Consider the following 25,000-nt stretch of genomic DNA (forward strand, 5'->3'; position numbering starts at 1 on the left):
GACAGAGTCAGTATTTGGAAGCAGAGTGACAGAGTCAGTATTTGGAAGCAGAGTGACAGAGTCAGTATTTGGAAGCAGAGTGACAGAGTCAGTATTTGGAAGGAGAGTGACAGAGTCAGTATTTGGAAGCAGAGTGACTGAGTCAGTATTTGGAAGCAGAGTGACAGAGTCAGTATTTGGAAGCAGAGTGACAGAGTCAGTATTTGGAAGCAGAGTGACAGAGTCAGTATTTGGAAGCAGAGTGACAGAGTCAGTATTTGGAAGGAGAGTGACAGAGTCAGTATTTGGAAGCAGAGTGACAGAGTCAGTATTTGGAAGGAGAGTGACAGAGTCAGTATTTGGAAGCAGAGTGACAGTCAGTATTTGGAAGGAGAGTGACAGAGTCAGTATTTGGAAGCAGAGTGACAGAGTCAGTATTTGGAAGGAGAGTGACAGAGTCAGTATTTGGAAGCAGAGTGACAGAGTCAGTATTTGGAAGCAGAGTGACAGAGTCAGTATTTGGAAGGAGAGTGACAGAGTCAGTATTTGGAAGCAGAGTGACAGAGTCAGTATTTGGAAGCAGAGTGACAGAGTCAGTATTTGGAAGCAGAGTGACAGAGTCAGTATTTGGAAGCAGAGTGACTGTGAAATTGCCTGCTAGTAAAGTTACATGCCATCACATTACTGTAGTTCCCTTTTATTCACACTTTCAGAAATGTAATGAATCATCTGTCATTCAGAAGACAACTCACTCACTCATACACATACACACACACACACACACACACACACACACACACACACACACACACACACACACACACACACACACACACACACACACAAACACACGGTCATCCTTCGAATGTCAGATAAGTCTATTTAGTTGTATGAATATGAGACAGAAGATATGAGACATTAGTTCAATCTGATACACACTCACACTTACACACTGACACACTCACACTTACACACTTACACACTTACACACTCACACTTACACACTTACACACTTACACACTCACACACTTACACACTTACACACTTACACACTTACACACTTACACTTACACACTTACACACTTACACACTTACACACTTATACACTCATACTTACACACTTACACACTTACACACTTACACACTCACACTTACACACTTACACACTTACACACTCACACACTTACACACTTACACACTCACACTTACACACTTACACACTTACACATTCACACTTACACACTTACACACTTACACACTCACACTTACACACTTACACACTTACACACTTACACACTCACACTTACACACTTACACACTTACACACTTACACACTCACACTTACACACTTACACACTTACACACTCACACTTACACACTTACACACAAAGCTGAGTCCAATTTCCAGACAGAAGTGTTTGTGTAAAGTATCAGAGTCTGAGTGGTGTTAAGCTGTCCAGTTGAGCTGTCCATGGAACTGACTGACATTGAGGTTTCAGAGGTGAGGGGACAGCCAGCGCCACTGTGCTGACTCTGGGTACATCAACCCTCAAGGCATTACTTCTCACTGTCTACTTCTCCTTCTCTACCCCTCTCTCTCTCTTTATCAACCCCCCATCTCTCCAACTCTCTCTCTATCTTTCTCTCTCTCGCCCCACCCTCTCTCTCTCTCTCTCTCTCCCCCCTTGCTCTCCCTTTCTCTCTCTCCCCTTTTTCTCCCCTCTCTCTCTCCCCCTCTCTCTCTCCCCCTTCTCTCCCCTCTCTCTCCCCTCTCTCTCCCCTCTCTCTCTCTAGCGTTGTTTGAACAGAGTTGTGAGGCGTATAAACACCTGGGCAGATCTTCAGACACATACTGGATAGATCCGGATGGGAGTGGACCCCTCAGACCCTTCAAAGTCAACTGCAACATGACAGGTGTGTGTGTGTGTGTGTGTGTGTGTGTGTGTGTGTGTGTGTGTGTGTGTGTGCGTGTGTGTGTTAACATCCCAAGTTTCAAACGGGTGACAACATGGGTTCGAAGTTTATTGTCTCACAGAAAATTCTCACATTTTTGACTTTGTTATTGGAAGTCTATCCATACCTTGCACACATAAACTCTGAAGAGACCGAAGGATTATTACAAGACTGTTCTGTACATCAAAAACACCTTTTCCTCTAACTCCTTTAATAAATCATGAAACAACAGGCCAGGCAGAAAGATAGCACAGGGACTTTTTTATTCCAGGCCAGGCAGACAGATAGCACAGGGACTTTTCTATTCCAGGCCAGGCAGACAGATAGCACAGGGACTTTTCTATTCCAGGCCAGGCAGACAGATAGCACAGGGACTTTTCTATTCTAGGCCAGGCAGACAGATAGCACAGGGACTTTTCTATTCCAGGCAGGCAGACAGATAGCACAGGGACTTTTCTATTCCAGGCCAGTCAGGCAGATAGCACAGGGACTTTTCTATTCCAGGCCAGGCAGACAGATAGCACAGGGACTTTTCTATTCCAGGCCAGGCAGACAGATAGCACAGGGACTTTTCTATTCTAGGCCAGGCAGACAGATAGCACAGGGACTTTTCTATTCCAGGCAGGCAGACAGATAGCACAGGGACTTTTCTATTCTAGGCCAGGCAGACAGATAGCACAGGGACTTTTCTATTCCAGGCAGGCAGACAGATAGCACAGGGACTTTTCTATTCCAGGCAGGCAGACAGATAGCACAGGGACTTTTATATTCCAGGCCAGGCAGACAGATAGCACAGGGACTTTTCTATTCCAGGCCAGGCAGACAGATAGCACAGGGACTTTTCTATTCCAGGCCAGTCAGGCAGATAGCACAGGGACTTTTCTATTCCAGGCCAGGCAGGCAGATAGCAAAGGGACTTTTCTATTCCAGGCCAGGCAGACAGATAGCACAGGGACTTTTCTATTCCAGGCCAGGCAGACAGATAGCACAGGGACTTTTCTATTCCAGGCAGGCAGACAGATAACACAGGGACTTTTCTATTCCAGGCCAGGCAGACAGATAGCACAGGGGCTTTTCTATTCCAGGCAGGCAGACAGATAGCACAGGGACTTTTCTATTCCAGGCCAGGCAGACAGATAGCACAGGGACTTTTCTATTCCAGGCCAGGCAGACAGATAGCACAGGGACTTTTCTATTCCAGGCCAGTCAGGCAGATAGCACAGGGGCTTTTCTATTCCAGGCCAGGCAGACAGATAGCACAGGGGCTTTTCTATTCCAGGCCAGACAGACAGATAGCACAGGGACTTTTCTATTCCAGGCAGGCAGACAGATAGCACAGGGACTTTTCTATTCCAGGCAGGCAGACAGATAGCACAAGGACTTTTCTATTCCAGGCAGGCAGACAGATAGCACAGGGACTTTTCTATTCCAGGCCAGTCAGGCAGATAGCACATGGGCTTTTCTATTCCAGGCCAGGCAGACAGATAGCACAGGGGCTTTTCTATTCCAGGCCAGGCAGACAGATAGCACATGGGCTTTTCTATTCCAGGCAGGCAGACAGATAGCACAGGGACCTTTCTATTCCAGGCCAGGCAGACAGATAGCACAGGGACTTTTCTATTCCAGGCAGGCAGACAGATAACACAGGGACTTTTCTATTCCAGGCCAGGCAGACAGATAGCACAGGGCTTTTCTATTCCAGGCTAGGCAGACAGATAGCACAGGGACTTTTCTATTCCAGGCAGGCAGACAGATAACACAGGGACTTTTCTATTCCAGGCAGGCAGACAGATAGCACAGGGACTTTTCTATTCCAGGCCAGGCAGACAGATAGCACAGGGTCTTTTCTATTCCAGGCCAGGCAGACAGATAGCACAGGGACTTTTCTATTCCAGGCCAGTCAGGCAGATACCCCACTCAGGCAGATAGCACAGGTTAGGTTTAAAATTCAGATTTTATGACTTTGTGGCTGTTCCAGCTAGTGGCCACTCTACCGAGCTGCCTCATCATGAAAAACTCTAACCTCTCTTTTCTTTCCTCCTCTCCTTCTTTTCAAGGTCTAGACATCTGATCCTATTAGTTTCCAAGGCAAGCTGGTTATGCAGTTACAGCCTTTGACATTTATCTGTGACCACTGTGTACACACCACACACACACACTAGCCTTGATCAGATAAACCACAACAGATTCTTGGATATTTGAAGATTATATTTTAAGATCTTTCATTACATCACCTTGTTTAGAGCTACACGCTACGCTCTCTCTCCCTTTCTCTCTCTCTTTCTCTCCCTTTCCCTCTCACCCTCCTTTTCTCTCTCTCCCTTTCGCTCTCTCTCTCTCCCTTTCTCTCTCTCTCTCGCCCTTTCTCTCCCTCCATTTCTCTCTCTCTTTCTCTCTCCCTCTCACCCTCCTTTTCTCTCTCTCCCTTTCGCTCTCTCTCTCTCGCTCCCTTTCTCTCTCTCTCTCGCCCTTTCTCTCCCTCCATTTCTCTCTCTCTTTCTCTCTCTCTCTCTCTCCCTTTCTCTCCCTCCATTTCTCTCTCTCTTTCTCTCTCCCTCTCTCTCCCTTTCTCTTTCACCCTCCTTTTCTCTCTCTCCCTTTCGCTCTCTCTCTCTCTCTCCCTTTCTCTCTCTCTCGCCCTTTCTCTACCTCCATTTCTCTCTCTCTCTCTCTCTCCCTCACTTTCTTTCTTTCTTTCTTTCTCTCTCTCTTTCTCTCTCTCTCTCTATTTCTTTCTCTCTCTCTCTCTCTCTCTCTCTCTCTCTCTCTCTCTCTCTCTCTCTCTCTCAATTCAATTCAATTCAATTGACTTTATTGACATGGCAAGTTCATTGTTACTTATATCGAAAAATAAAAATAAAATAAAAATATATATTTATATATAAAATATGTTATATGTTATATATAAATAAATGGTGGGACCAACAGCAATAATAATAGTAGTAGTGGACATGGGATTACCATTAACAACAACTACAACAACAATATTAATGAGAACAACAATACATTAAAGCAATGGTAGTAGACCAGTGTCAACGTGACTGAGAAGACACATGACATGGTATGAAAGACAAAACAAAACAAGATGGGAAATATTATCGACATTACTTTGCACTTTTCACTGGCTGTCCCTCAGGTTGTGGCAGGAGGACACATATTTGGCTGTCAAAAGTGCACATTTTGGTTTTTCACCCAATAAATATTAGATTTTTTCTTCATCTTTTATAGTTTCAAATTATTTGTATTGAATTATAATTTTGGGAAAGAAATATTCTCTTAGGTCTGAGTATTTGTCACATTGTAATAGGAAATGCAGCTCTGTCTCTACCTCTCCCTTGGAGCAGAGTGAGCACAGCCTCCTCACTGGGCAGCCACGTTTGTCTGTGACGACCGGTCTCTATAGCCAGACTGTCCTCTCTGGGCAGCCAGGTTTGTCTGTGACGACCGGTCTCTATAGCCAGACTGTCCTCTCTGGGCAGCCAGGTTTGTCTGTGACGACCGGTCTCTATAGCCAGACTGTGCTCACTGAGTCTGTACCTAGTCAGTGTTTTCCTCAGTTCTCTATCAGTCCCAGTGGTCAGATAGTCTGCCACCATGTACTGTCTGTTTAGAGACAAATAGCATTGAAGTTTACTTAGATTTTTTGTGGTGTCTTTCCAATAGGTGATATATTTTTGTTTTTGTTTTGTGATGATTTGGTTGGGCCAGATTTTCTGAGTGCTGTTCTGAGGATCTGTGGGGTTGGTTTGGGTTGGTGAACTGAGCCTCAGAACCAGCTGGCTGAGGGGACTCTTCTTTTGTTTCATCTCTTGACATTGTAGAGCTGTGTGATGGAATGTTTTGGGTTGGTGAACTGAGCCTCAGAACCAGCTGGCTGAGGGGACTCTTCTCTTGTTTCATCTCTTGACATTGTAGAGCTGTGTGATGGAATGTTTTGGGGTCACTTGTTTTTAGACGGTTATAAAATTTGATGTCTCTTTTTTCTATTCGAATGAGGAGGGGGTATTGGCCCAATTCTGCTCTACATGCGTTATTTGGAGGTTTTCTTTGCACTTGCAATACAGTCTGGCAAAAACTCTGCATGCAGTATTTCAATTGGATGTCCCATTTGGTAAATTCATTATTAGAGACTGGACCCCATACTTCACTGCCATATAGAGCAATTGGTTCTATAACTGATTGAACATTTTTGAGCCAGATTTTAATTGGAATTTTGATTTTGATGTTCCTTTTAATGGCATAGATGGCTCTTCTTGCTTTGTCTCTCAGCTCATTCACAGCCATGTGAAAGCTACCTGTGTTGCTGATATTTAGTCCTAGATATGTGTAGTTTTTGGTGTGTTCTAATAGAACTGTGTCCAAATAGAATTTATATTTGTCATCCTTATTTCCGGACCGTTTTTGGAATATCATTATATTTGTTTTTTTTAGGTTAACGGTCAGAGTCCAGGTCTGACAGAACCTGTGGTTAACGGTCAGAGTCCAGGTCTGACAGAACCTGTGGTTAACGGTCAGAGTCCAGGTCTGACAGAACCTGTGGTTAACGGTCAGAGCCCAGGTCTGACAGAACCTGTGGTTAACGGTCAGAGCCCAGGTCTGACAGAACCTGTGGTTAACGGTCAGAGCCCAGGTCTGACAGAACCTGTGGTTAACGGTCAGAGCCCAGGTCTGACAGAACCTGTGGTTAACGGTCAGAGTCCAGGTCTGACAGAACCTGTGGTTAACGGTCAGAGTCCAGGTCTGACAGAACCTGTGGTTAACGGTCAGAGCCCAGGTCTGACAGAACCTGTGGTTAACGGTCAGAGTCCAGGTCTGACAGAACCTGTGGTTAACGGTCAGAGTCCAGGTCTGACAGAACCTGTGGTTAACGGTCAGAGTCCAGGTCTGACAGAACCTGTGGTTAACGGTCAGAGTCCAGGTCTGACAGAACCTGTGGTTAACGGTCAGAGTCCAGGTCTGACAGAACCTGTGGTTAACGGTCAGAGTCCAGGTCTGACAGAACCTGTGGTTAACGGTCAGAGTCCAGGTCTGACAGAACCTGTGGTTAACGGTCAGAGCCCAGGTCTGACAGAACCTGTGGTTAACGGTCAGAGCCCAGGTCTGACAGAACCTGTGGTTAACGGTCAGAGCCCAGGTCTGACAGAACCTGTGGTTAACGGTCAGAGCCCAGGTCTGACAGAACCTGTGGTTAACGGTCAGAGCCCAGGTCTGACAGAACCTGTGGTTAACGGTCAGAGTCCAGGTCTGACAGAACCTGTGGTTAACGGTCAGAGCCCAGGTCTGACAGAACCTGTGGTTAACGGTCAGAGTCCAGGTCTGACAGAACCTGTGGTTAACGGTCAGAGCCCAGGTCTGACAGAACCTGTGGTTAACGGTCAGAGTCCAGGTCTGACAGAACCTGTGAAGATGATCTAGGTGCTGCTGTAACCCCTCTTTAGTGGGAGACAGCAGCACCATGTCATCTGCGTACAGCAGACACTTGATTTCAGTGTAGTGTAGGGTGATACCAGGTGCTGCCGATTCTTCTAATGTTTTTGCCAATTCATTAATGTAGATGTTAAATAGTGTTGGACTTATTGGGCAGCCCTGTTTCACTCCCCCTCCGTGAGAGAAGAAGTCTGTTTGCTTGATGCCAATTTTAACCTCACGTTTGTTTTTAGTGTACATTGATTTAATAGTATCATATGTTTTCCCTCCAATACCACTTTCTATTAGTTTATTAAAAAAAAGACCTTTGTGCCAAATTGAATCAAATGCTTTCTTGAAATCTACAAAACACAAGTAGATTTTGCCTTTGTTTTGGTTTACTTGTTTATCAATTAGTGTGGAGGGTGTAAATGTGGTCTGATGTACGATAATTTTTTAGAAATCCAATCTGGCTTCTGCTCAGGACGTTGTGTTCGTCAAGGAAATGATGTAGTCTGCTATTTATAATACTGCAGAGAATTTTCCCCAAGTTGCTGTTAACGAAAATTCCTCTGTAATTATTTGGGTAAAATTTGTCTAAATTTTTATAGATTGGTGTGATCAATCCCTGGTTCCAAATATTGGGGAAAATACCTGAAGTGAGGATAATGTTGAAGAGTTTGAGTATAGCTAATTTGAATTTGTGGTCTGTATATTTGATCATTTCATTTAAAATACCATCAGCACCACAGGCCTTTTTGGGTTGGAGAGTACATAGTTTTTCCAATAATTCTTCTTCTGTAATTGGTGTATCCACAGGATTCTGATAGTCTTTCACTGCTGATTCAAGGATTTGTCATTTTTCTTGTATATCTTTTTGTTCTGGGCTCTTTGTTATATTGCTGTAGAGGTTTCCAAAGTGATTTCTCCACATATCCCCATTTTGGATAGCCAATTCCTACTGATGAGGTTTGTTTAATTTATTCCAATTCTCCCAGAAGTGGTTTGATTCTATGGATTCCTCAATTCCATCCAGCTGATTTCTAATGTTCTGTTCCTTTTTTGTTCTTAGGGTGTGTTTGTATTGCTTCAGTGTTTCCCCATATTGAAGGCCTATATTTTTGTTGTCTGGTTCTCTGTGTTTTTGATTAGATATATTTCTCAATTACTTTCTTAGATTTTTGCAATCATTATCAAACCATTTTTCATTATCTGTTATTTCTGGTTTGCTCTTATGCTTAAATTAGCCAAGGAGGTTAATTTGTCAAATATAAAGTTTATGTTCCAAACATCCAAATTTACACCTTCATTGCTGTTGGAGAATGTTAAGGCTAAAAAGTTGTCCAGGAGAGATTGTATGTTTTGGCTATTAATTGCTTTTTGGTAGATGTCTGTACTGTTTGCACTCCATCTATAGGCCTGTATTGTACCATGTAATTTATTGGGCCGTGATGCTTCATGGTTGGGTTCTGCTCTTCTCAGATACACTGTGATTTTACTGTGGTCTGAGAGAGGTGTTAGTGGGGCTGACTGTGAAGGCTCTGAGAGACTCGGGGTTTAGGTCGGTGAGGAAGTAGTCTACAGTGCTGCTGCCAAGGGATTAGCTGTAGGTGTATCAACCAAAAGAGTCCCCTCTCAGCCTACCATTGACTATGTACAGACCCAGTGTTCCACAGAGCTGTAGGTGTACCTACCAAAAGAGTCCCCTCTCAGCCTACCATTGACTATGTACAGACCCAGTGTTCGACAGAGCTTCACGAGCTGTACTCCGTTTTTGTTTTTCACTTCGTCATAGTTGTTTCTGTGGGGGTATGTGGGGAGGGAAAGGTTGTTGCTTCCTGGTAGGTGTTTATCCCCATGACTGTTAATAGTGTCTTAATTTCTTTTGATTTTCCCATCCCAAAGAGGTACTGAGTTTGAAGGTAGGCCTTGAAATACATCCACAGGTACACCTCCAATTGACTTAAATGATGTCAATCAGAAGCTTCTGAAGCCATGACATCATTTTCTGGAATTACAGCTGCACAGTATTATCTCTTATTGATGGCAGTTATGATATCATTTAGGACCTTGAGCGTGGCTGAGGTGCACCCATGACCAGCTCGGAAACCAGATTGCATAGCGGAAACCAGATTGCATTAACTTGGCTTTTGATGACCTTAGAAAGGCAGGGTAGGATAGATATACTGTAAGTCTGTAGCAGTTTGGGTCTATAGTGTCTCTCACTTTGAAGTGGGGGATGACCTCGGCAGCTTTCCAATCTTTGGGGATCTCAGACAATACGATAAAAAGTTCCTTTGTCTTCAACCTCGTGTTGCGTTTTGGAGTTGCTGACTACTCAGACCTTGGCTGCCGCTCAGGTCACTTAGTCTGATATGTTCATTCTTAACTCACATGTTTTATACCCTCAGGTCAGAGATGGACGTTTCTGCCTTTAGGGTAATTCTCTGGGCGTACCAAGTCACGAAGCAAGGTCTGGATTTTACTCAGATCCAATTCAGACAGCTAACTTCACATTTCATCTTTACAAAAACATTCTCTTTGATCTGGACATTTTCCACACAACGTGCAATATGCAAACATCAAGCATATATTCAGAAAACGCTTAAAGTTACAATGTTTTCATTATAATGTTGTGCTTTAACTTTTAATAACATAACAAAAACAACATATATTTTCATATTCCATCTATCGTCATGACCACCATTATGGCTGACGAAACCTATTGTCCCAAAGTCCATTTATAGCATGTTAATGTTCTGAGTCCGGTTCTCCATACTGAGAGGACAAAGGAATGTTGTCTGCTGCCTTAAGATTTACAATGGGTGAGGTGTCATAAACCCCCCCATCTCCATACCTCTTCATCTCTCCCCCTCTGATGGGTGTGAGAGAGATCTCTCTGTAGGGTTGTGGTCCACGGTAACCTGGCCCGGGCAGGTTGTTTTCTAATTATTTGTGGGTCTGTGTAATCTGAGGGAAATATGTGTCTCTAACATGGTCATACATTTGACAGGAGGTTAGGAAGTGCAGCTCAGTTTCCACCTCATTTTGTGGGCAGTACGCGCATGGCCTGTCTTCTCTTGAGAGCCAGGGCTGTGTCAGATGTGTGCGTACTGGAAGCGAAGTCAGGTGCAGGAGAGCAGAGATTTGTGAACAGAGCAACACTTTATTTAGGCAAAACGCGCAAAACAGTCACGAGAATTATGTTTAACAATAAACATCTTCGTGAAAAATAACACGGAAAAAACAAGCCAGTCTGGCGCGTCAACAATACACACGTAACACAAACAATCTGACACAAAGACATGAAGGGGAACAGAGGAATAAATACATGTAGATTGATTGGGGAATGAAAAGTAGGTGTGCAGGGAACAAGACAAAACAAATGGATACATGAAAAATGGAGCGGCGATGTGTCACGCCCTGACCTTAGAGAGCCGTTTTATTTCTCTATTTGGTTAGGTCAGGGTGTGATGTGGGGTGGGCATTCTATGTTTTGTTTTCTATGTTTCTTTATTTCTGTTTTGGCCAGGTATGGTTTTCAATCAGGGGCAGCTGTCTTTCGTTGTCTCTGGTTGGGAATCATACTTAGGCAGCCTTTTTCCCTTTCGTCATGGTGGGAAGTTATCTTTGTTAGTGGCACTAATGCCCTGTTAAGCGTCACGGTCGTTTTGTTGTTTATTGTTTTTGTTGGCGACATTATTTAATAAAAAGAAAATGTACGCTCACCACTCTGCGCCTTGGTCGCTTCTTCTGACGGTCGTGACACGATGGCTAGAAAGCCGGTGACGTTGACAGCTGAATGCTGCCCGAACAAGGAGAGGAGCCGACTTAGGCGGAAGTCGTGACAGTCTGCCTACGGTGGCCTTTCTCAATAGCAAGGCTATGCTCACAGAGTCTGTACATAGTCAAAGCTTTCCTTAATGTGGGGTCAGTCACAGTGGTCAGGTTTTGTGCCACTGTGTACTCTCAGTTTTAGGGCCAAATAGCATTCTAGTTTGCTCTGTTTTTTGTTAAGTAATTATCTTTTTGTTTTCTCATGATTTGGTTGGGTCTAAATGTGTTGCTGTCCTGGGGCTCTGTGGGGTCTGTTTGTGTTTGTGAACAGAGCCCCAGGACCAGCTGGCTTAAGGGACTCTTCTCCAGGTTCATCTCTCTGTAGTTGATGGCTTTGTTATGGAAGGTTTAGGAACCGCTTTCTTTTAGGTGGTTGTAGAATTTAATGTCTCTTTTCAGGGTTTTTGATAATTAGCGGGCATCGGCCTAATTCTGCTCTGCATGCATTAATTGGTGTTTTTTACGTTGTACACGGAGGATAGTTTTTGCAGAATTCTGTATGCAGTCTTAATTTGGTGTTTGTCCCATTTTGTGAATTTTTGTTTGGTGAGCAGACCCCAGACTTCACAACCATAAAGGGCAATGGGTTCTATAAAATAGTAAAAATAAAGTAAAACTCTTGAATGAGTACGTGTGTCTAAACTTTTAACTGGTACTGTATACGTATTTACACATCTTTTTTTCAATAGATTTTCCTTGATTACTTTCTAACCCTACCACCCCTCCCCTAATTGGAGTAAACTAGTGAACGATAACGCTTAGGCTTCTACTTCCAGCTGATAAATACTATATCAACTCGGGAAAAAACAGAAACGTCCCTTTTTCAGGACCCTGTCTTTCAGAGATAATTTCTAAAAATCCAAATAACTCACAGATCTCCATTGTAAAGTGTTTAAACGCTGTTTCCCATGCTTGTTCAATGAACCATAAACAATTAATGAACATGCACCTGTGGAACGGTCGTTAATAAGACACTAACAGCTTACAGATGGTAGGCAATTAAGGTCACAGTTATGAAAACTTAGGACAGTAAAGAGGCCTTTCTACTGACTCTGAAATACACCAAAAGAAAGATGCCCAGGGTTCCTGCTCATCTGCGTGAACGTGCCTTAGTCATGCTGCAAGGAGGCATGAGGACTGCAGATGTGGCCAGGGCAATGAATTGCAATGTCGGTACTGTGAGACGCCTAAGACAGAGCTACAGGGAGACAGGATGGACAGCTGATCGTCCTCGCAGTGGCAGACCAGGTGTAACAACACCTGCACAGGATCGGTACATCCAAACATCACACCAGTGGGACAGGTACAAGATGGCAACTGCCCGAATTACACCAGGAACGCACAATCACTCCATCAGTGCTCAGACTTTTTTATTTTTTATTTTATTTAACCTTTATTTAACCAGGTAGGCTAGTTGAGAACAAGTTCTCATTTACAATTGCGACCTGGCCCAGACAAAACAACGCAGTTCGACACATACAACAACACAGAGTTAGACATGGGATAAACAAACATACAATCAATAATACAGTAGAAAAGTCTATATACAGCATGTGCAAATGAGGTAGGATAAAAGAGGTAAGGCAATAAATAGGCCATGGTGGCAAAGTAATTACAATATAGCAATTAAACACTGGAATGGTAGGATGTGCAGAAGTAGAATGTGCAAGTAGAGATACTGTCACGACTTCCGCCGAAGTCGGTTCCTCTCCTTGTTTGGGCGGCGTTCGGCGGTCGACGTCACCGGCTTTCTAGCCATCGCATTTCATTTTTCCATTTGTCTTGTCTTGTTTTCCTAAACACCTGGTTTCAATTCCCTCAGTATTAGACGTGTATATAACCCTCTGTTCCCCCCCATGTCTGTGTGTGGAATTGTTTGTTGTTTCGTGCATGTGCATGCTAGACTGGTTTGCGCTGGGTTATGTCAACCCATATTGTGTTTAGTGTCCTTAGTGCTGTGTGTTTTCTTCGCCGAAATAAAAGGCTCTTTGGCAACCCAACTTCTGCTCTCCTGAGCCTGACTCCCTTACAGCCAGTTACGCATACCTAACAGATACTGGGGTGCAAAGGAGCAAGATAAATAAATGAATATAGTATGTTTTTTTAAAAATGTATCTGTTATTTTACCAGGTAAGTTGACTGAGAACACATTCTCATTTGCAGCAATTACCTGGAGAATAGTTACAGGGGAGAGGAGGGGGATGAATGAGCCAATTGTAAACTGGGGATTATTAGGTGACCGTGATGGCTTGAAGGCCAGTTTGGGAATTTAGCCAGGACACCGGGGTCAACACCTCTACTCTTACAAAAAGTGCCATGGGATCTTTAAGACCTCAGAGAGTCAGGACACCCGTTTAACGTCCCATCCGAAAGACAGCACCCTACAGCACCCTACACAGAGCAGTGTCCCCAATATATTTTTTTAGACCAGAGGAAAGAGTGCCTCCTACTCCTACTATTTCCAGCGGCATCTGGTCTCCCATCCAGGGACTGACCAGGACCAACCCTACTTAGCTTCAGAAGCAAGCCAGCAGTGGTATACAGGGTGGTATGCTGCTTGCGAATGATGAGGTAGATTGGGATGAGGTAGATTGGATGGGCTATTTACATATGGGCTATGTACAGGTGCAGTGATCAGTGAGCTGTTCCGACAGCTGGTGCTTAAAGCTAGAGAGGGAGATAAGAGTCTCCAGCTTTAGTGATTTTTGCAGTTATTTCCAGTCATTGGCAGTAGAGAACTGGAAGGAGAGGTGGCCGAAGGAAGTGTTGGCTTTGGGAGTGACCAGTGAGATAAACCTGCTGGAGCCCATTGTACGGGTGGGTGCTGCTATGGTAACCAGTGAGCTGAGCTTACTTACAAGCCCTTAACCAACAATGCAGTTTTAAGAAAAATACCTACAACAATAAGAAATAAAGTAACAAAAAATTAAATACCAGCAGTAAAATAACAATAGCAAGGCTATATACAGGGAGCACCGGTACAGAGTCAATGTGCAGGGGCACCGGTTAGTCGAGGTATTGAGGTAATATATACATGTGGGTAGAGTTATTAAAGTGATTTATGCATAGATAATAACAGAGAGTAGCAGCAGCGTATAGGGGGGGGGGGGGGGGGGGGGGCAATGCTAGTAGATGTTTTCGGTAGCCATTTTATTAGATGTCCAGTAGTCTTATGGCTTGGGGGTTGAAGCTGTTTAGGAGCCTCTTGGACCTAGACTTGGGGCTCAGGTACCACTTGCCTGCAGTAGCAGAAAGAACAGTCTATGACTAGGGTGCCTGGAGTCTTTGACAATTTTTAGGGCCTTCCTCTGACACCGCCTGGTATAGAGGTCCTGGATGGCAGGATGCACTCTGTAGTGCCTTGCGGTCGGAGGCCAAGCAGTTGCCATACCAGGCAGTGATGCAACCAGTCAAGATGCTCTCGATGGTGCAGCTGTTTGGACCTTTTGAGGATCTGAGGACCCATGCCAAATCTTTTCAGTCTCCTGAATAGGTTTTGTTAAGGATCAGTGTTGTTACCTTCCCTTACCATATGGGGGCTGCCCATCAGGAAGTCCAGGATCCAGTTGAAGAGGGAGGTGTTTAGTCCCAGGGTCCTTAGATTGGTGATGAGATTTGAGGGCACTATGGTGTTGAACTCTGAGCTGTAGTCAATGAATATTATTCTCACATAGGTGTTCCTTTTGTCCAGATGTGACAGGGCAGTGTGGAGTACAATAACGATTGCATCATCTGTGGATATGTTGGGTCGGTATGCAAATTGGAGTGGGTCTAGGGTTTCTGGGATGATGGTGTTGATGTGAGCCATGACCAGCCTTTCAAAGTGCTATGGGTCGATAGTCATTTAGGCAGGTTGACTTAGTGTTCTTGGGCACAGGGACTATGGTGGTCTGCTTGAAACATGTTGGTATTACAGACTCAGACAGGGAGAGGTTGAAAATGTCAGTGAAGACACTTGTTGGTCAGCGCATGCTCGGAGTACACGTCCTGGTAAACCGTTTGGCCCTGCGGCGTTGTGAATGTTGATCTGGTGAAAGGTCTCACTCCCATGTGAACGCTCTGAGAGACTCTGGGTTGAGGTCAATGATAAAGTAATCTACAGTACTAGTGCCAAGGGATGAGCTGTTGGTGTACCTACCGTAGGAGTCTCCTCGAAGCCTACCATTGACTATGTACAGACCCAGCATGCAACAGAGCTGCAGGAGTTGTGACTCATTTTTGTTGGTTGTTTTGTCATAGTTGTATCTAGGAGGGCATATTTGGGAGGGAATTATGTCACCTCTAGGTACAGTAGGTGTTTGTCCCCCTGTGTGCTCAGTTTATCGGGTTCTTGTCCAGTTCTGGAATTTAGGTCGCCACAGACTAGTACATGTCCCTGAGTCTGGAAATGGTTGATCTCCCCCTCTATGATGGAGAAACTGTCATCGCTAATGTATGGGGATTCTATTGACGGGATATAGGTTGCACACATGAGGACATTTTTCTCTGTTGAGATCATTTTTTTAAAAATTTCTCGCCAGATGTAAAATGTTCCTGTTTAGATTAATTTAATAAAGTGGGTTAGGTTTGATACCCCCTGAGTCCCTTCCCAGTTTCACTGGTAGTTTGGTAGGTGGGACTACCAGCTCTCTGTAACCTAGATGGCAACCAATAGGTCCGTCTCTTCTATGCCATGCTTTTTGTAGGATGATAATGTCTGTATTTCCAATTTGATTAAATCTGGGTTCCTGCTCTCTCTTTCTCTCTCTCTCAGAAGACAAGGTGTGGACTACAGTGGTCAATAATCTACCAGCCCAGACCTCAGTGACCGGGTCTAGCAGAGAGAGACGCACTGTGCTGCAACTCAACTACAGTGCCTCTATGGAACAGGTACACACACGCACACCCACACACACACACACACACACCCACACACACACACACACACACACACACACACACACACACACACACACACACACACACACACACACTCACACACTCACACACTCACACTCACTCACACACACACACACACACACACACTCACACACTCACACACTCACACTCACACACACACACACTCACACACACGCGCACGCACACACATGCACGCTCACGCAAACTCACACACTCACACGCACGCACACGCACACACACTCACACACGCACACTCACACACACGCACGCACACGCACACTCACACACTCACACGCACACACACTCACACACTCACACTCACACACACACACACACTCACACACACACACACACACACACACAGAATTCAATGGCTGTGCAAGTAGTTCATCCTACCCTACTCCCGTTTTTATTTGATTTTTGTGTGTGCGTGTGTGTGCGTGCGTGTGTGTGTGTGTGTGTGCGTGTGTGTGTATGTGTGTGTGTGTGTGTGCGTGTGTGTGTGTGTGTGTTACAGGTCACAGCTATTACTACCAGTGCTGAACACTGTCAACAACAAGTGTCGTACGCCTGCCGCATGTCCCGACTGCTCAACACACCCGGTAAGAGAGTGTGCTCTTTTTGCTTCTGCTGCTTGGACACAGCTATCAGTCTCCACCTCTCTTCCCCGTTGGACCGTCACCCCTGTAGACAACCCGCTAATTAATGTCTAATTATACTATCCATCTTTCTGCGCTTTAATATTTGACGAACTGAACTTTTCTTCAAGGTTGCTTCAGTTTTCCTCTTTTCCGAAGAGGAATTCCAAGATTAAAATATTCACTTATGTAATTAAATATTCACTTATGTAATGAAATATGCTCAAGGCCCTGTCTGTCTCTGACTTTGTTATTTGAGGTAGAGTCCAGCCGATGCTGAGGACATCAATGACATTAGCGAGACGCTCAGTTTGTCAGGAAGAAAGAAACTAAAGATTAGATGACAAGAGAGAAACACTGATGTATAATGGCAATGTGTGGGATGGAATGTCTCTATCGCTTCCTTTTCTCTCTCTCTCTCTCTCTCTCTCTCTCTCTCTCTCTCTCTCTCTCTCTCTCTCTCTCTCTCTCTCTCTCTCTCTCGCTCTCTCTCTCTCTCTCGCTCTCTCTCTCTCTCTCTCTCTCTCTCTCTCTCTCTCTCTCTCTCTCTCTCTCTCTCTCTCTCTCTCTCTCTCTCTCTCTCTCTGTCTGTGTCTCCTCTCTCACTCACTCACTCACTCTCTCTCTCGCTCTCACTCTTTCTCTGTCTCCTCTCTCTCTGTCTCCTCTCTCACTCACTCTCTCTCTCTCTCTCGCTCTCTCTGTCTCCTCTTTCTCTCTCTCTCACTCACCCTCTCTCTCGCTCTTTCTCTGTCTCACTCTCTCACTCTGTCTCCTCTCTCTCTCTTTCTTTCTTTTTCTCTCTCTCTCTCAAGTACATAACTCTTTTAAACACACAGGCTCATGTCTGTTGACTTTTGTCTGAGTAGGAACCGTGTGTCTTAGTACAAACACAGCTCAGATATGAGCTAACATTTCCACAAGGTTGAACATTTATTTTACAGAGAGTAATATTGTGTGTGTGTTCTTTCAACCAGCTATAAAATCCCATTAAGGAAGATATTGTGTGTTGTGTATTTCAAGGCTCATGACAACATTAGCAACAACACCTCAGTGAAAGTCATGGAAGGAAGACAAGTATTCTAATTTTCCTCCCCGCGTTCTCTCTCTCTCTCTCTCTCTGTCTCTCTCTCTGCTCTCTCTCTCTCTCTCTCTCTGCTCCCTCTCTGCTCCCTCTGCTCTCTCTCTCTCTCTCTCTCTCTGTGCTCTGTGCTCTGTGCTATGTGCTCTCTCTCTCCCCCTCCCCCTCTCTTGCTGCTCTCTCTCGCTCTCTCTCTCCCCCTCCCCCTCTCTCTCTGCTCTCTCTCTCTCTCTCTCTCGCTCTCTCTCTCTCTCTCTCTCTCTCGCTCTCTCTCTCTCTCTCTCAGTTTAACCAATGATCAAGGTTGCTGTACCATTCAGTTGAGTTTGGATTGAAAATTGAAAATATTAGATGGGATTTTGTGTCAGGGTTTCTGCTGGGTTCTAAAGTATGTCATTCCAGAGAGGTATGTTTGTGTGAATAGTAATGCTGCCAAGCAGAACAGTGAGAAGCTGAATAATATAGACAGAGGAAGGTAAGAGACAGAATAATATAGACAGGGGAAGATAAGAGGCAGAATAATATAGACAGGGGAAGGTAAGAGGCAGAATAATATAGACAGGGGAAGGTAAGAGGCAGAATAATATAGACAGGGGAAGGTAAGAGGCAGAATAATATAGGCAGCGGAAGGTAAGAGGCAGAATAATATAGACAGGGGAAGGTAATATACATAATAATATAGACAGGGGAAGTTAAGAGGCAGAAAAATATAGACAGGGGAAGGTAAGAGGCAGAATAATATAGACAGCGGAAGGTAAGAGGCAGAATAATATAGACAGGGGAAGGTAAGAGGCAGAATAATATAGACAGGGGAAGGAAAGAGGCAGAATAATATAGACAGGGGAAGGTAAGAGGCAGAATAATATAGACAGGGGAAGGTAAAAGGCAGAATAATATAGACAGGGGAAGGTAAGAGGCAGAATAATATAGACAGGGGAAGGTAAGAGGCAGAACAATATAGGCAGCGGAAGGTAAGAGGCAGAATAATATAGACAGGGGAAGGTAATATACATAATAATATAGACAGGGGAAGGTAAGAGGCAGAATAATATAGACAGGGGAAGGTAAGAGGCAGAATAATATAGACAGGGGAAGGTAAGAGGCAGAATAATATAGACAGGGGAAGGTAAGAGGCAGAATAATATAGACAGGGGAAGGTAAGAGGCAGAATAATATAGGCAGCGGAAGGTAAGAGGCAGAATAATATAGACAGGGGAAGGTAATATACATAATAATATAGACAGGGGAAGGTAAGAGGCAGAATAATATAGACAGCGGAAGGTAAGAGGCAGAATAATATAGACAGGGGAAGGTAAGAGGCAGAATAATATAGACAGGGGAAGATAAGAGGCAGAATAATATAGACAGGGGAAGGTAAGAGGCAGAATAATATAGACAGGGGAAAGTAAAAGGCAGAATAATATAGACAGGGGAAGGTAAGAGGCAGAATAATATAGACAGGGGAAGGTAATATACATAATAATATAGACAGGGGAAGTTAAGAGGCAGAAAAATATAGACAGGGGAAGGTAAGAGGCAGAATAATATTAGACAGCGGAAGGTAAGAGGCAGAATAATATAGACAGGGGAAGGTAAGAGGCAGAATAATATAGACAGGGGAAGGTAAGAGGCAGAATAATATAGACATGGGAAGGTAAGAGGCAGAATAATATAGACAGGGGAAGGAAAGAGGCAGAATAATATAGACAGGGGAAGGTAAGAGGCAGAATAATATAGACAGGGGAAGGTAAGAGGCAGAATAATATAGACAGGGGAAGGTAATATACATAATAATATAGACAGGGGAAGGTAAGAGGCAGAATAATATAGACAGGGGAAGGTAAGAGGCAGAATAATATAGGCAGCGGAAGGTAAGAGGCAGAATAATATAGACAGGGGAAGGTAAGAGGCAGAATAATATAGACAGGGGAAGGTAAGAGGCAGAATAATATAGACAGGGGAAGATGAGAGGCAGAATAATATAGACAGGGGAAGGTAAGCGGCAGAATAATATAGACAGGGGAAGGTAAAAGGCAGAATAATATAGACAGGGGAAGGTAAGAGGCAGAATAATATAGACAGGGGAAGGTAAGAGGCAGAATAATATAGACAGCGGAAGGTAAGAGGCAGAATAATATAGACAGGGGAAGGTAAGAGGCAGAATAATATAGACAGGGGAAGGAAAGAGGCAGAATAATATAGACAGGGGAAGGTAAGAGGCAGAAAAATATAGACAGGGGAAGGTAAAAGGCAGAACAATATAGGCAGCGGAAGGTAATATACATAATAATATAGACAGGGGAAGGTAAGAGGCAGAATAATATAGACAGGGGAAGGTAAGAGGCAGAATAATATAGACAGGGGAAGGTAAGAGGCAGAATAATATAGACAGGGGAAGGTAAGAGGCAGAATAATATAGACAGGGGAAGGTAAGAGGCAGAATAATATAGGCAGCGGAAGGTAAGAGGCAGAATAATATAGACAGGGGAAGGTAATATACATAATAATATAGACAGGGGAAGGTAAGAGGCAGAATAATATAGACAGCGGAAGGTAAGAGGCAGAATAATATAGACAGGGGAAGGTAAGAGGCAGAATAATATAGACAGGGGAAGATAAGAGGCAGAATAATATAGACAGGGGAAGGTAAGAGGCAGAATAATATAGACAGGGGAAGGTAAAAGGCAGAATAATATAGACAGGGGAAGGTAAGAGGCAGAATAATATAGACAGGGGAAGGTAATATACATAATAATATAGACAGGGGAAGTTAAGAGGCAGAAAAATATAGACAGGGGAAGGTAAGAGGCAGAATAATATAGACAGCGGAAGGTAAGAGGCAGAATAATATAGACAGGGGAAGGTAAGAGGCAGAATAATATAGACAGGGGAAGGTAAGAGGCAGAATAATATAGACATGGGAAGGTAAGAGGCAGAATAATATAGACAGGGGAAGGAAAGAGGCAGAATAATATAGACAGGGGAAGGTAAGAGGCAGAATAATATAGACAGGGGAAGGTAAGAGGCAGAATAATATAGACAGGGGAAGGTAATATACATAATAATATAGACAGGGGAAGGTAAGAGGCAGAACAATATAGGCAGCGGAAGGTAAGAGGCAGAATAATATAGACAGGGGAAGGTAATATACATAATAATATAGACAGGGGAAGGTAAGAGGCAGAATAATATAGACAGCGGAAGGTAAGAGGCAGAATAATATAGACAGGGGAAGGTAAGAGGCAGAATAATATAGACAGGGGAAGGTAAGAGGCAGAATAATATAGACATGGGAAGGTAAGAGGCAGAATAATATAGACAGGGGAAGGAAAGAGGCAGAATAATATAGACAGGGGAAGGTAAGAGGCAGAATAATATAGACAGGGGAAGATAAGAGGCAGAATAATATAGACAGGGGAAGGTAATATACATAATAATATAGACAGGGGAAGGTAAGAGGCAGAATAATATAGACAGGGGAAGGTAAGAGGCAGAATAATATAGACAGGGGAAGGTAAGAGGCAGAATAATATAGGCAGCGGAAGGTAAGAGGCAGAATAATATAGACAGGGGAAGGTAAGAGGCAGAATAATATAGACAGGGAAAGGTAAGAGGCAGAATAATATAGACAGGGGAAGGTAATATACATAATAATATAGACAGGGGAAGGTAAGAGGCAGAATAATATAGACAGGGGAAGGTAAGAGGCAGAATAATATAGACAGGGGAAGGTAAGAGGCAGAATAATATAGGCAGCGGAAGGTAAGAGGCAGAATAATATAGACAGGGGAAGGTAAGAGGCAGAATAATATAGACAGAGGAACTTAAGAGGCAGAATAATATAGACAGGGGAAGGAAAGAGGCAGAATAATATAGACAGGGGAAGGTAAGAGGCAGAATAATATAGACAGGGGAAGGTAAGAGGCAGAATAATATAGACAGGGGAAGGTAAGAGGCAGAATAATATAGACAGGGGAAGGTAAGAGGCAGAATAATATAGACAGGGGAAGGTAAGAGGCAGAATAATATAGGCAGCGGAAGGTAAGAGGCAGAATAATATAGACAGGGGAAGGTAAGAGGCAGAATAATATAGACAGGGGAAGGTAAGAGGCAGAATAATATAGACAGGGGAAGGTAAAAGGCAGAATAATATAGACAGGGGAAGGTAAGAGGCAGAATAATATAGACAGGGGAAGGTAAGAGGCAGAACAATATAGGCAGCGGAAGGTAAGAGGCAGAATAATATAGACAGGGGAAGGTAATATACATAATAATATAGACAGGGGAAGGTAAGAGGCAGAATAATATAGACAGCGGAAGGTAAGGGGCAGAATAATATAGACAGGGGAAGGTAATATACATAATAATATAGACAGGGGAAGGTAAGAGGCAGAATAATATAGACAGAGGAAGGTAAGAGGCAGAATAATATAGACAGGGGAAGGAAAGAGGCAGAATAATATAGACAGGGGAAGGTAAGAGGCAGAATAATATAGACAGGGGAAGGAAAGAGGCAGAATAATATAGACAGGGGAAGGTAAGAGGCAGAATAATATAGACAGGGGAAGGTAAGGGGCAGAATAATATAGACAGGGGAAGGTAAGAGGCAGAAAAATATAGACAGGGGAAGGTAAGAGGCAGAATAATATAGACAGGGGAAGGAAAGAGGCAGAATAATGTAGAGAGGGGAATTTAAGAGGTGGAATAATATAGACAGGGGGAGGTAAGAGAATTGATGAATTCATTCTCTCTCAGAATCCAGGGATCTAGAGACCAGAGGCTAGAGAGAGAAGGAAGAGGTCTGGCCATAACATGTTGATCATCTCACTTGCCTTTTTTTTCTGACCTATTACATTGGTGTACTAGTTTTGGTTTGATCGTTTTTATAGTTTTCTTTTCACAGATGCCAGAAAGAAAGCTACGTTATAAAGAGAGTGTTCCCATATTTTTTATGTCTGTATTGTCATTTGAGTCTATACAGTAACTGTACCACTCGGTGAACAGAGTGGTTTTGTGCCTTGTGGAGTGGAAAATAGCATGCAGTCTCACTCACAAGAATATGATTGTGAAATGCTACTGTGTCATTTACAATGGGTTCTGGCTGGGTGTGTAGTGATGTTTTATATTGTTGCTGCCATCAATACAGTTCCTACCATTCCTCTACAATATGTTTTGATGTGGACTACAGAGCTAAGCTTTTTCACTTGTTTAAAACAACCTCTGTGGAGATTCAAGGGTACAAGATGGTGTGTGTGTGTGTGTGTGTGTGTGTGTGTGTGTGTGTGTGTGTGTGTGTGTGTGTGTGTGTGTGTGTGTGTGTGTGTGTGTGTGTGTGTGTGTGTGTGTGTGTGTGTGTGTGTGTGTGTGTGTGTGTGTGTGTGTGTCTATGCCTGTGTGTGTGTGTGTGTGTGTGTGTGTGTGTGTGTGTGTGTGTGTGTGTGTGTGTGTGTGTGTGTGTGTGTGTGTGTGTGTGTGTGTGTGTGTCTATGCCTGTGTGTGTGTGTGTGTGTGTGTGTGTGTGTGTGTGTGTAATACTCTGCTCCTGCTGTCACATCTCTCTACAGGGTGCTGAGGCTCAATGCTTTACTGAATACCTCCCTACTCCTTCATCCATATCAGTTATGGAATTATCATATCACACACACATAACCCTACAGAGACTCCTTCATCCATATCAGTTATGGAATTATCATATCACACACACATACACCTACAGAGACTCCTTCTGGAGTGGGCCATACGCACTACCCTCTGAAGTGCCTTGCGGTCGGAGGCCGAACAGTGGCCGTACCAGGCAGTGATGCAACCAGTCAGGATGCTCTCGATGTTGCAGCTGTAGAACCTTTTGAGGATCTCAGGACCCATGTCAAATCTTTTTAGTTTCCTGAGGGGGAATAGGCTTTGTCTTGCCCTCTTCACGACTCTCTTGGTGTGTTTGGACCAATCTAGTTTGTTGCTGATGTGGACACCAAGGAATTTGAAGCTCTCAACCTGCTCCACTACAGCCCCATTGATTAGAATGGGGACGTGCTCGGAGCTCCTTTTCCTGTAGTCTACAATCATCTCCTTAGTCTTGGTTACGTTGAGGGAGAGGTTGTTATTCTGGCACCACCCGGCCAAGTCTCTGATGTGTGTGTGTGTGTGTGTGTGTGTGTGTGTGTGTGTGTGTGTGTGTGTGTGTGTGTGTGTGTGTGTGTGAATCTGTGTGTGAGGTGCAAAGCCATTTCCTTCCGAGGTGGGTGAGGTTGAAAGGAGGTGAAATATCGCTCTCCCTCTCTTCCTTCCAGCGCTTGGTGCCGATCGCTAGCTGGGTTAGCCTCAGTGGAGCTCCAGGGATGAGGAGGCTGGCAGGGCAGACAATCATGCCCACCCTGTCTCCCCCAAGGCCCCATACTTCATCTCAATAAGCCCCTGTCTCCTCTGCTTCTGAAGAGAAAATAAAGAGAGAAAATAAAGAGAGGAGAGGACAGGAGAGGAGTGGGTGGGGGTGAATCTCTGTGTGCAGCATAGAGAATAAGACTAAATATACTTTGGTGTTTTTGGATTGTCTTTATTTAGATTTATAATTATCTGAGAACCACGTTTTAATCATGTTGTTTTCCTAGCAGTGTTAAATCAAAACTGGACCAGACTGCACTTCTCCAGTTAATAAATACTGATGGGAGTTTGGTTGCTGATGGGGTTGCTAAAGTCATGCTGTCAATCTGAACGGTACATATAGAACACACGGATCATAGAATTACATATAGAACACACGGATAATAGAATTACATGTAGAACACACGGATCATAGAATTACATATAGAACACACGGATCATAGAATTACATATAGAACACACGGATAATAGAATTACATATAGAACACACGGATCATAGAATTACATATAGAACACACGGATCATAGAATTACATATGGAACACATGGATCATAGAATTACATATAGAACACACGGATCATAGAATTACATATAGAACACACGGATCATAGAATTACATATAGAACACACGGATAATAGAATTACATATAGAACACACGGATCATAGAATTACATATAGAACACACGGATCATAGAATTACATATAGAACACACAGATCATAGAATTACATATAGAACACACGGATAATAGAATTACATATAGAACACACAGATCATAGAATTACATATAGAACACATGGATCATAGAATTACATATGGAACACATGGA

The 25,000-nt window shown here is 43.7% G+C and overlaps 1 protein-coding gene across 1 annotated transcript in view; it reads left to right on the plus strand.

Moving 5' to 3' along the window:
• LOC110515947 (contactin-associated protein-like 2) overlaps window positions 1-25,000 on the plus strand; it is a 286,632-nt gene that overhangs the window by 186,646 nt on the left and 74,986 nt on the right. The window contains exons 13-15 of the mRNA XM_036943719.1: window positions 1,774-1,893; window positions 15,929-16,044; window positions 16,592-16,676. Coding sequence (XP_036799614.1) covers window positions 1,774-1,893; window positions 15,929-16,044; window positions 16,592-16,676 — 321 coding nt within the window. The remainder of the gene's footprint in view (window positions 1-1,773; window positions 1,894-15,928; window positions 16,045-16,591; window positions 16,677-25,000) is intronic.

The sequence above is a fragment of the Oncorhynchus mykiss genome, chromosome 15 (genome assembly GCF_013265735.2).
Source record: "Oncorhynchus mykiss isolate Arlee chromosome 15, USDA_OmykA_1.1, whole genome shotgun sequence".
Lineage (NCBI taxonomy): Eukaryota > Metazoa > Chordata > Actinopteri > Salmoniformes > Salmonidae > Oncorhynchus > Oncorhynchus mykiss.